Source organism: Rhinopithecus bieti, unplaced genomic scaffold (genome assembly GCF_001698545.2).
Source record: "Rhinopithecus bieti isolate Rb0 unplaced genomic scaffold, ASM169854v2 scaffold_6907, whole genome shotgun sequence".
NCBI classification, from domain to species: domain Eukaryota; kingdom Metazoa; phylum Chordata; class Mammalia; order Primates; family Cercopithecidae; genus Rhinopithecus; species Rhinopithecus bieti.
In genome coordinates, this window is record NW_016805647.1 from 2,032,810 (window position 1) to 2,045,657 (window position 12,848).

The window sequence follows — 12,848 nt, forward strand, 5'->3', positions numbered from 1 at the left end:
CGAGTAGCTGGGACTACAGGCGCCCGCCAGGTCGCCCGGCTAGTTTTTTGTATTTTTAGTAGAGACGGGGTTTCACCATGTTAGCCAGGATGGTCTTGATCTCCTGACCTTGTGATCCGCCCGTCTCGGCCTCCCAAAGTGCTGGGATTACAGGCTTGAGCCACCGCGCCCGGCCCTGAAAGTTTTTAAGTGAAGGGGTAACACCAAATTTGCATTGTGAAGACATAACTCTGCAGGGTGGAGAATGATGGAAGCAGGGCTGAGAGGAAGGGGGGACACCAGTTAGGAAGCTGTTGTACTAGTTTTGCTGAGACTGGTTCCCTAGACTGAGTAGTCACAGAGAAGATGGGGTAAGATAGGGAGATCTAAGGCAGGCTTAGTAAGGTTTAGTGATAGATTTGTTTTAGGTGGTAAGAAAGAGACAGGAGTTAAGGATGCTTTACAGGTTTCTGATGGAGCAGTTATGTGAATAATAATGTCTTTGAACTGAGAAGAGAAAACTGGAAGAAGATCACATTGGGCATAAAGATTGAGTTTAGTTTTAAATATGTTGAGTTTGAGGGGTTTCTGGAGATGTGCCATTGATAGTTGGAAATATACATTAGGAACTTGAGAAAAGTCTGTCCTGGATCGAGACAGATTTAAGTGATTTGTCACAAGTGGTCATTGGGTGTAGATGAGATTAGCGAGGCAGCAGATGTAGAAATGAAAAAGACATAGGGCAGAACCCTGAAGATTTCCAACATTTAAGCTTTTTGTAGAGGAGGAAGACTGTGTAGAGGTGTGTACTTCTTTGAGGTGATGAGTTCACACTGAGCCGTTTACTAATGATACTTCTTTGTTCTGACCATCCTGATTTGTATTTTCCCCTCATCTTGAACTTTTAAGCTGGGTGGGTGAACTACAGTTTGTCTGATGCCTCTTTCTTTTTTCCCATCTGATTTTAGATTTGAATTGTGTATTTTTTATGATTCCATTTTATCTCTACAGTTCTGTTATTAGTTATCCCCTTTCTAAATTTTTTTTAGTGATTACTCTAGGGTTTACTATATACATCTTAGTTCATTCAGGCTGCTATAACAACAAAAAGAAAACCAAAAACATAGGGTCGGGGCTTACAAACAGCAAACATTTATTTATCATAATTCTGGAGGCTGGGAATTCCAAAATCAAGATGCCGACAGGTTCTGGTGATGGCCTGTTTCCTGGCTCATAGATGATCCTGTTCTCATTATAACCTTACATGGTAGAACAGAGAAATAAACTCTCTGAGGCCTCTTTTATAAACACTAATCTTATTAGTGAGGACACCTTTCATAACCTAATCACCTTAAAGGCTCCACCTCCAAATATCATCACGTTGGGAATTAGGTTTCGACATAAGAATTTTGAGGGGATGCAAATACTCAGTCGATTGTAATATCTTTAAGCTACTGCACTGTGCCTTCACATAGTAGGTTATCAAGTTTTGGGGAAGACTAGGAGATAATTTAGGAAAAATGGAAATATTATAAACTATATTTAAAATTTTTCATTCAAAATGGAAATGGTTTTAGTACTACAGGGAGAAAATGTATATTTTAGAACTTAGATGATCTATTTTATTGAAGACTGTCAATGAAGGAAAGACTGGGGCATGACTAGCAATTTTCTTCTTTCTTTTTTTGAGACTGAGTCTCACTGTGTCTCCAAGGCTGGAGTGCAGTGGTGCGATCTCGGCTCGCTGCAACCTTCACCTCCTAGGTTCAAGTGATTCTTCTGCCTCAGCCTCCCCCGTAGCCCCCAGTAGCTAGGATTACAGACGTCTACCACCATGCCCAGTGCTGAGTGCCCTTCGTCCTGGGAAACAGGGTGCGGCGGGAAAGGCGGCCGCCCCCTCGCCAGTCACGCAACGCACATTCGTGGGGAAGCTGGCGCTAAACCATTCGTAGACGACCTGCTTCTGGGTCGGGGTTTCATACGTAGCAGAGCAGCTCCCTCGCTGCGATCTATTCAAAGTCAGCCCTCAAAACCATTTCATGTATAATGTCAGAATTGTTTAAACCACATCTTTCCAGTTTCTTTGACCCATCCTTTTTGCTATTGTTGTTGTACATTTTACTTTTACATAGTTCCAAACTCCATAATAAATTATATTTGCTTTATAAATTTTTTTATTTTTTACAGTCTGAATATCTTCATACAGTCTTTTAAAAGCATTAAATCTACCTTCATTTTTTACCATTTTCTGACACTCCATTTATTTTGTGATCTGCATTTTGTTTGATTTCATACTTCTGCCAAAAGAACTTTCTTGTAACAGTGTAAGTGAGCTGAAGTGAATTTTTTCAGCTTTTGTTTGGAAGTCTTTATTTTGCCTTTATTTTTGAGAGATGTTTTCACTGCACAGGTTTTTTTTTTTTTTTCCTTTCAGTATTTTAAGATGTCACTCCATTGCCTTCTGGCTTGCATGGTTTTTGAGAAGTCCACTGTAATTCTTAATCTTTATTCCTTTGTATGTAATCTACGTTCTCTGACTGCCTTCAAGATGTTCTTTATTTTGGTTTTTAGCCCTTTCACTGTAATGAATTTGGGGTTGTGGATTTTTACTTTATTCTGCTTGGTGTTCTCTGAAATTCTTGCATATTCTGGTTGATGTCTTGCATTTATTTTTTGAAAATTCTTGACTGTTACTTCAGATTTTCCCTCTGCCCCATTCCTTTTTTTTCTCCTTCTGGGACTTGAATACTCTTATCATCACACAGTTCTTGGATGATCTGTTTTGTTTTTGTTTTGCCCCGTGTGAATGCGCCAGTCTCCATTTGGAAATTTTTGTTACTTTACCCTCAGGTAGAGTTGTGTCTGGTTCTTTTCCTAGTTGTGTCTAGTTTAATGATCCCGTCTGAGGAATTTTTAAAATCTTTAATCATGTTTAATGTTTTTTATTTCTGTTGTTTATATTTGTCTCTTTCTTTAGTTTTCACATTTCTGTTGAAATTCTCCATCTCTTTATGCAAGCAGGTTGTCCACTTTTTTTCTGCTAGACCCTTTAACATATTAATCATAGTTATTTTAATGTTTTCTTTCCTGATAGTTCTAACACCTGAGTCTTGTCTTGGGTTTTGTTGATTATTTTATCTCTTGGCAGTAAGTTTTCCTTTCTTTTCTGTCTTACAATTGTTGATTGAGACCAGATATATGTGTAGAAGAATGGTAGACATTGAGGTAAATGGTACTTGTACTCGTAAATGGACAAGCATCTTTTTTCTCAGGCCGTTCTTGTGGGGATTGAGTCAGTCAGTCAGTAATTTGGATTTTTAAAATTGATAACTTTATCTTCAGTATACCACAAACTTTACAGTCCTCCAGCAGTGGGCTTCTGTTAACTTGTGCTTGGAGAGGGTGCCGTAGGATTTTTTTGTTTTTTAATCTCTTTAGATTTTAATTGTCTCTGCCCACCTTTTTTTTTACACATCATGGGGATTTCTTGCCCCTTCTCTGTCAGTAGACTGCGTTTGCTTGTTATTCAGTGCTATACTTTTGGTGGAGGTGAGGGGTTTTCTCTGTTGTGTTGGTCCAGCCTTAGTCTTATGCAGACCCTCAAACGTATGGTGGGCTTTTTCAGTGTTTCTTTCCCTCAGCCAAACTAGTCTTGTGTATCTGTAGTTACTTTTGGGTGGGAGTTTCCCACCTCTTCTCCAGGTGTAGCAGACCTCTACATGGTATCTGTATAGGGTCCTGGGCCCAAAATAGTTTCCTGTACCTCTCCCAGAGTTCAAGGGATTTGCTTCTGCTTTTCCTCCAGCAGCAGATCATCTTTGCCTATGTACTACTGGGTAAGGGTTTCCTGTCCCTCCCTAGAGGCACCAGGGTTTTGTTTCCATTCTTCCCCTAGAAGCAGTGAAATCTTTGCCAGAGTCCTGTGGGTGAGAGGTTTTGCTGCCTTTACTGCAGACTTGTTTTTTTGCTTTGTAAAATCTGTGGAAGGTTGGTGGGCTTTGTCTCCTCACTCCCTATCACTGTCAATCACTTTCTTCCTGTTTATGCCACTAGGGGAGACTTTCTTGGGTCTCCTTTCCTACCCCTATTCTTTCTTAGGAACATATGATAAAGGTCTATGGAGAAGAGTGTGTGAGAACTTCTCTTGTTTCTGGGATCCTTGTTGCTCTAAAGTGACAACCCCATGCTTGGCCTTTAAAATTTTAGGTAATTTCTTTTTAACTGCTTCGATGGTGGCCATCTCTTTTTCCTGTGCTCTGCCAAAGGTGATTTAGTTGTGTGTCCAGTTTCTCGTTGAATAGCCTTGCTCCTCTTAGGAATGTGGTCTGGTTGCCTTGCAATCTGAGCTCTCTGATGTAGCTTAAAAGTAGGTTTTTTTGTTTTGTTTTGTTTTGTTTTAAAAAAAAAAAAAAAGCTTACCTAGGGTTTTCTCTTTGGAAGAGAGCATCATTCTTTGTAGCTGTTTACATCCCAAGTGTAAGTTTTAAATTTCTGCTTTGGTAATAAGATGGTCTTGAATTTATATTCTATAGTCATCTTTTTAAAATGTTTAAAATTCTAGTATTGTGCCTGAGGGAGAGAAGTTTTATTATAGGCATTCTTGTTAGACTACTGAATTTTATATTAAAAAATAAAACAGATACTATGCCAAAATATGACCCCAAAAGGTACCATTCTAAGTAATGGCTAAATGCAGTTGGACCTCTTTTCTCCCAAATACTAGCCATTTGGGAACAAACAAGATAATTTGAGAATGGGTTTTGGAGCATTTAATTGAGAAGAAATGGACTTTGGGGCATATTCTGTAAGAATTGTGATACAGTCCTACTTATTAATGAATAAATTTCTGTTTCACAGACTCTGCAGGTTTCCAAGGGCATTTTCCTGCTACCCACCTTGGGTGTTCTTCCCTGCTACAATGAGGAATTTAGATGTTCTTCCCAGCTCCCTGTAGCCAGTATCTTTCCATGTGTTTTTCTTTTTTACAGACTGTGGTGAGAACCTAATTGGGTTCTGTATTTTTTTTGTAATAGGGCAGTGGAATTTTTTTTAAAACATTTTTTAAACTAATTAAAAAGTGCTAATACATGTGTCTTGCAGACTATTTGGACTTTGCAGTCAAGAGAAGAAAATAGTCATACTCTTTAATTTCATGTAGAATGCCTTCTAACATTTTGCATTCTGGCTTATTTCCAAGAATAAATAAATAAATTTAAAATAAGTACCACAATTAAAGTCATAATATGTATCATAATATGCCAATTTTATATTTGGCATTTAATATTTAACATTACATTACAGGCATTCTTCCTGTATCGTTAAAAGTGTTAAACACTTAAAATGCTACATGTATTACATTTTATGAAATCTTCTAGAAATTATTTTCCAGTAATAGCTTCCCCTTGTAGCATTCATAATTTGAAAGTCAGAAAGATTTAAATTTTAAGCTCATTAAAAAGTTTATTCCGTTTGTAATTGTTTTGCAAAGCATAGAGATGTTTAGATTTCTAATTCTGTTTTTAAAGTTGGGTTATGTTTTTAGGATTTTATTGACCTTATGGCTTTTCTTCTTTAATTCCAGAATTCCATACGACATAATCTGTCATTGAACAAATGTTTCCTTAAAGTGCCTCGATCCAAGGATGACCCTGGAAAGGTAGGATTCATTTTCTTAAAACAGTTGAATTCTTCAGTATGTCGCTTGTCATGTTTGAATTAAGAACTTTTCCAGTTCATTGAATAGGAACCTCTGCAAAGTAGTAAGTCCCCCCCCGACCCTGCTCTAAAGCTTGTTAGAGAGTTTTAAGCTGTGGGAAGCTAACTAGTGTATAGCCGATGCACACCACAGCGCTGTTGTACTTTGCGGTTTCTAATCTTTGGTTGAAGTGTTGTGTATTAAATGAAATTTGGTGTTTGAGCTGCTTGTCAGGAACCATAATTATTACATAAAAGAGGTGCATCTGTGTGTAATTGGCAACAGGTGGAAGTATTCTCATACTGGAATAAAATAGTTTCTCTGTTATTAACCCATTTCTGAGTATAATCAAGAAGAGTATTCTCTATTTGACTCCTCTTGTCTCCTGATACCATTGCATTTTTCACGTTTTTAGCGTTTTTTCTGTGGTGACTCCCACCTTTTTTTTGTTGTTTTAATAGCTAGTCAACTATAGTGTGCCCTGAACTTGGTACTAGTTGTTTGGTTTCTGAAACTTAAGAATACTTGGTTGTACTGTATTTGGTTGTCAAGGTAAGTTACTAAATTAGGACTTTGAGACAGTGTATTTATTGGCAAGCACGATGCTTGTTTAGGTGGTTAGACTTCTTATATTTGTTTTTAGGCTAACTGATTTTGGATCTTTGTGAAATGTAAGCCTGGTCATGTAAGCACCTTGCTTAAAAGTATTCCTTAGTGTCCTGGAGGTGTTTACTTTCTCTTCTTGTAAAATGTTCTTTACTATTTTTTTCTCTATCTGCCTTTCCAGCTATAATTCACCTCATTCAAGACACATTGTGAAGAACTACTTGAAGTTTTCCAAACATGCCATTCACATGGTCTTCTGTACAAATTTCCTTGCTTTACTTGTCTAGACTGTTTCTTACCTTTCAGTATTGAGCTGCAACATGACTTCTCTGAGGCTTTTTCGTTTCCCCGTACTTCAGCTGAGTTTGTTGCTCCCTCTTTTGAGTTCCTTTTATTTTGTAGCGACCGTCATCATTATAGTAAGTAGCTCCTAACTGGACTCTCAGTGGCTGGGCTCAATCCCTCCAGTTTATATTAACTTTCACATAGTATGCAGTAATCTTCCCCGCCCCCCCAAAAAAATGTTAACTTACTCATGTGGTCTCTTTTGTTCAAGCTCTTTGTTAGTTATCTACTGCCCTTAAAATCTAAATTTATGCAAGTAGGGATCATGTGTATCTTGTTCACTGTTTAGACCCAGTTGCTGGCACAGTGGCTGGTGGCACTGAGGAGACACCATTGTTGAATGAAAGAATATACTGTATCCTCTGTTAGACTGTTAACTTCTTGAGATTAGAGATGAAGAGTTATTCATTTCTATCTTAAAGCAGTTTTTCTGAAGTAGTGAACATTTTATATCACTTTTTATCATCTGTGTGTTCCGTCAAGTTGGTTCTCAGTAAGATTGAACAGATTATTATAATAGTCTTGTAAAAAATTGTTTCTCTATGTTTTTAACTTTGAGGTTCTGAATAGGAATTGTTACACCTTTTCCTTTAAAGGAGGCTTTTACAAAAGATAATTAGATTCTAAAATAAATTCTTTATCACATTTCCTATAGGCACTGAGTATATATGGGTCAGACTGAAAAATATTTTTAAGAGACTTCAGAGATTATTTACTAGAGTCCTATGAAGTCACTAATTAGGTTCTGTAAACATTTTGGTTCTGACTGGATTTTTAAATGAATTTGAAATAATTTTTAAAAATTAAAATCAATACATATGGAGGCTTAATTCTATCATGTACTTGATTTTAACCAATTGGAGACTTAAAAGTGTGTCATGTTAGGTATTTTTATTTTGTGTAGAAGTTTAAGCTTTTGTTCACCTTTAATATATGGGGTAAGACAGATGTGGAAAACATGTTACTCATTGCAACTCTGTTTTTTGAATCAGGATTCTCAATAATGTGCAACTAAAACGAAATACAGAAATAAATTGAGTCCTGAGAGGCTAATCAGAGCTCTCATCTTTTACCAGTAGTTTTCAGTTTTAAGGTTTTGTATCTATTAAAACACCCCGTTCTTATTGATTTTGGTTATAGCAAGTAACTATCATATGTTTGATTTTATAAAGTACATTTGTAGTAGTAATTTTTCTTTTCAGTCTCAAAGTGATTTTTTTTTTTAAATTTGTTTGTTTGTTTGTTAATTTTGGGACGGAGTCTCACTCTGTTGCCCAGGCTGGATTTGCCGTGGTGCAGTCTCAGCTCACTGCAGCCTCTGTCTCCCGCGTTTAAGCAGTTCTCCTGCCTCAGCCTCCTCAGTAACTGGACTACTGGTGTACATCACCATGCCTGGCTAACTTTTGCATTTTAAGTACAGACGGGGTTTCACATCTTGGCCAAACTGGTGTTGACCTCCTGACCTCAAGTGATCTGACCACCTTGGCCTCCCAAAGTGTTGGGATTACGGGCGTGAGCTACCGTGCATGGCCACAAAGTGAGGTTTAAATACATTTTTCTCATTGATTTTGGTCAGACGTAGATGTAAATTTGGTCTTATAAATACATTTATGTGAATAAAGTCATTTTTATTTTTGATTTCAAAATGAGATTTTGTTTAAGAAAGCACAAAATTCCACTGCTTTAAAAACACTTTGAAAACTTCATCTCAAGCCCATTTCATAAAAGAAGAAACTAAGGCCAGTAGATGAGGAACAGCTTGCTCAGGTTCAGTGTGGAATTTAGAACCCAGGCATATTGGCCAGACATACTTGTCAGTCACAGAAACTCAATACAAACTAACTTAAGGGCAAAAGTACTTAAGGAAGAACTGGAGCCAGGTTCTTAAATTATATCACCAGGAATGTCTCTTTTCATCCCTTAGTTGTGCTGACTTCTCTGATAGCTTCATTTTCAGTCCAATTAGTGGCAAATATGTCTGTCAGCAGCTCTAGTTTATATTTCACCAGCTGAGTAACACTTAACAGAGAGAGTATGCCTGATGTTCACCCCGCCACCTCCCAAATAACTGAAATTACAGAAAAAGTCTTAGAACGAATGCTGAACGAGCAAAATACACTGGGTTTCTTAGTTCTTAGATTAGTACTTTTCCCATGATATAAATCTTCCTTGAGAGGGAGACCAAAATGTTAGTTAAGTTTTAGTACTTATGAATTGTTTTTTCTTTTTGTATTACAGTGTTTCCTGACATTTGAGGAGCTTTTCCAAAACCACCCCTCACCACAGTGGGAGAAAACCATTGAGCCAAGGTGGGGTGGGAGTAGATTTTGGTCTTGGGGTATAGGGTGGACTTTATAACCCCTTAGAATTTTGCTAGTTGCTGCCATGACTTAGGTCAAGAGGTAGAAGTAACTCATACAGCATCTTCTCTGTATTTTCACGATACAGCTTTCTGTTCATTGTATTACCAGAGAGTTGTGAAGAACAACCTAATCTTGAAGTGTATTGTTGAATCACAGATGTTTTTATGTGGCTATCTGTTCCTTACTTAATCCTTCATTTTCAAGAAGATTGTGTCGTAAAAGCCCTTAATATTTGATACCTTTCTATGTACATTGGTGGTCTGAGATTTGTTTTCCTCACCTCTTTACAACTAATTTCAAGCAGCCATATTACCACTTTATTTAAAAAAAAAAAAAAAACCACACAAAATTGAAATTCAGGTTTTGCCCATCCACAATTTGGCTGTCTTTTTTGGGGGACAGATTTGCTTTTTGCTTTTCTCTTGATTATAACCCTTTTCACCGCCTGTCTGCTACATTGGGCAGTCTGTCTTCCATTTTTTAAGTCCGCGTCTTTCTTTTTGTTAGTTTTGTTTTCTCTATATTTGTCTTCTGCTTCTTTTTTTTTTTTTTTTAACTTTTTGATTTATAAGTCTTAATTGTGTAATTAATACTTGTGTCTTAATTATCTTAAAGGTAAATATTTACATTAGGGAAAAACAGATTACTGCCTAAATGTAGTTTAAAAAATATAATTCTCTTTCTCTGCTTTTCAGCTTAACCTTTTCTCAATTTTGTTTCCCTTTCTTCAGTTCAGAAAAATGATCTTTGACTTGAAAGGAACTAAAGGATTACAGGGCTCAGTTTCAACAGTTACCTAAACTTAGTAGCAGTGGGCTCTAATAGAACTGAGAAAATAGCTAAGAAGTTTAAAATCATATGAAGGCCACCTGACTATCCTGGAGAAATAACTACAGTTAATTCATAGAAGAGTTTTTAGGGGTGTGGGAGTTGGGGAATCTTTGTCTTGCCTGGGAATGGGAAGTTGTAAAGCCTCAGTGACTGTAAAGATTGGGCTCTCTTGCTTTGTGAGGAAATAACAAATTCATTGCTAAGAGACTAACTTTTGAAACTTCCAGGATTGTGATTTTTTCTTTAAAAAATTTTTTTGAGGCAAGATCTTGCCCTTGCCCAGTGCAGTGGTGCTCTCATAGCTTACTGGGTTCAAGTGATTCTCCAGAGTAGCCAGGGTGACAGCACATGCCACCACGCCTGGCTAAGTTTTTGAAATTTTTTGTGGAGATGGAGTTCTCACTCTGTTGCCTAGACTGGTCTTGAACTCCTGGCTTCAAGTGCTCCTGCCTTGGCTTCCCAAAGTGTTGGGATTAGAGGTGTGAGCCACCACGCCTCACAAATTATGAGTTTTTTTCTATTCCTATTCTGTAGATTAGTATAAGGGACCATAACATAGTTGACTGATCTTTCTTTTTAAAGGGTATTCTTTTTTGGGGGCTATGTTAGTATTATGTTATATTTATTTGTAAATTGCTTGTTAGTCTCTGGTATCCCATTTTGGTCACTTTCTTTGAAAAATGTGTAGAAAAACTGGAGAGATTTGAGGGAACATAAAATATAACATTAAATGACGAACAGTGTTGTAGGAGTCATAGGTATTACCCTAAAGAAGGAAGATAGGAGTATAATTTTAATGCTAGTCTTAAGTAAATGCATGGTTTTTGTGAGGAAGAAAATGACTGCTTATCTGTGTTTCCATACAAACTAAACAGGAACTAGGACTGAAGGATAAGCAAGAGTTTGGTTGGACCAAAATGAGAATGTCATATTTATTGAAGTGAAAAAACACTGATATAGCTTCCCAAGGGAGACTTTAGAGTTTGTCACTTCTGAAGCACTTGAATAGATGAGGTTGGTAGCATTTGTCATTTTAACTCATGGTAAATAAGAACTCCAGTTGAAGGCTAGAAGTGGACATGATCAAGTTTAGCTGAGGGACGAGTCATAGCAAAACTGGGTAGAGTCAGGAATTAAGGGAATTAATGTCAGTACTAACGTGAGATCCAAACGTGAGAAATGGATTGGAGCCATTGAGTGATTGTCGAGACAGAGGTGAATTATGAATGTGAGACATTAGACAAACCAAGGTTGGAAAGCCAAGATATTCAGAAAATTAGGAAGATTGAGTTAGATAGAAGTGAGAATCTGATTCAGGGAGATAACACTGCAGAAGCTGAAAGAAGTGTTGGCCTAGAGCCCTGATGTTAATACTGTTCGAGCAGTGTGGTTGCAGCTGCCTTTTGTTTAGACATACAGTGTTCTCTGTTCTCTTTTTAAAGTTGAAAGAGAACATTTTGTTGTTGTTGTCCTCTTTTTTTTTCTTTTCCAGATCTAAACTACTTTAAAAAATAACATTATACCTAGAAATTGTTTTAAAAAATTATGTATGGTAAAATTTACTCTTTGGTGTGTAATTCTATTACTTTCAACAAACACAGTGTAACCATCACTGTAATCAAAATAAAGAAGAGTATTCTAGATTGTCACTTGGTAGTCAGCCCTTTCCCTTATCCCCAGGCCTTTGCAACTGCTGATCTGTTTGTGTCCCTATAATTTTGCCTTTTCCAAAATGCCATGTAAATGGGACTCATGTAGTACATGGCCTTCTGAGTCTGGCTTCTTTCCTTTAGCGTAATGTATTTGAGAGCCATCCATGTCGTTGTGCGTATCAGCAGTTTTGTTTCATTTCATTGCATATATTCCATCATACGGATTTATCAGAGTTTAATCACTATTTGAAAGACATGTTTTTGCTAGTTGTGTGTTCATTTGACCATCAAGTTACTTTCTTTTCGGCTTAGACTTGACAGATATTGAGTTATAACCCTCAAGTAGTAACATATGATAGTCATGTTAAGCTGCCTCGTGAGTGGATTATATAGGTGAGCCATCTGTTTCTTGGAAATTCGTTATGATATAGTAAAACTTTATCTCTAACTTAAAGTTTCTGAAAGGATTGATTGGTACTATGATTTAAAAGCAAGATATGTCTGTTAATCCCTTAATAGGATACACTTTTTAAGTATCCTTAACATTTAGTGGAATTGTTTACTATACTACAGTCAGTATGCCAATTACATATTTTAATCCATTGATTAAGAGGAAATTTCTTAACAGTCTCTCTTTTGGCTTAATTTGATGATCAGTATATTTAAAAGTAATAAAAACTTGTATTTGTACAAAAAGGGTATTTCAAGGACCTGAACGGGCATTGGAATAGTTGTTATCCACATGTTCATTCGGTCAACTAGCCAGACAAGCAGCCTGCCTTTGAAGTACTTACTGTTTTGACCATTCATAGTCTATTTTTGTGGTCTCAGTAGCTCTTTAACCTATTGTCCAAGCCAGAAACTTGTGAGGATGAAAGGGGTGCTATTCTTAACTATGTTTAGGGAACAGGTATAAAGCAGGATTGAAACTCAAAGTATGGTTACACTATCTGTGGTGCATGCAAATGCTGTGCCTGAGCAGTTAACAGGAACAGCATCCTAAGAAGTTGGGAGAAAACAAAGCAAACAAATCTTTTGAAGATAGATTGCCGAAATAAACTGGGAGAGGTTAAAAAAAAAAAAAAGAAAGAAAGAAAGAAAGATGAAGGCATGATATAAAGCCAAAGAAGTCAGGGACAAGAGGAATCCAGCTCCTGAGGGGAATGTGCATTGAAAGCTAAGGAAGAGCAGAGAATCGTCTATGATGATTCATGTTACCAGTGGGCATATACTTGGCAACAGTAATAGATTTCACCATTTGGAATGGTTAGCTATTTATGACAGGGACTGCTTTCCCCAGGAGTCTGAAATTAATATTAGCATTTTTGGTTTATTTGTACTTAATCAGGTAATAGCTTTTTTATTAGGCTATTTTCA

General features: G+C 37.0%; 1 protein-coding gene across 6 annotated transcripts in view; it reads left to right on the forward strand.

Annotated features, from left to right (window-relative positions):
- The window catches only part of FOXJ3 (forkhead box J3), a 161,579-nt gene that overhangs the window by 72,986 nt on the left and 75,745 nt on the right, over positions 1–12,848 (forward strand). For all 6 annotated transcript variants that reach the window (XM_017873231.1, XM_017873230.1, XM_017873235.1 and 3 more), the window contains one exon: positions 5,561–5,635. In XM_017873231.1, coding sequence (XP_017728720.1) covers positions 5,561–5,635 — 75 coding nt within the window. The remainder of the gene's footprint in view (positions 1–5,560; positions 5,636–12,848) is intronic.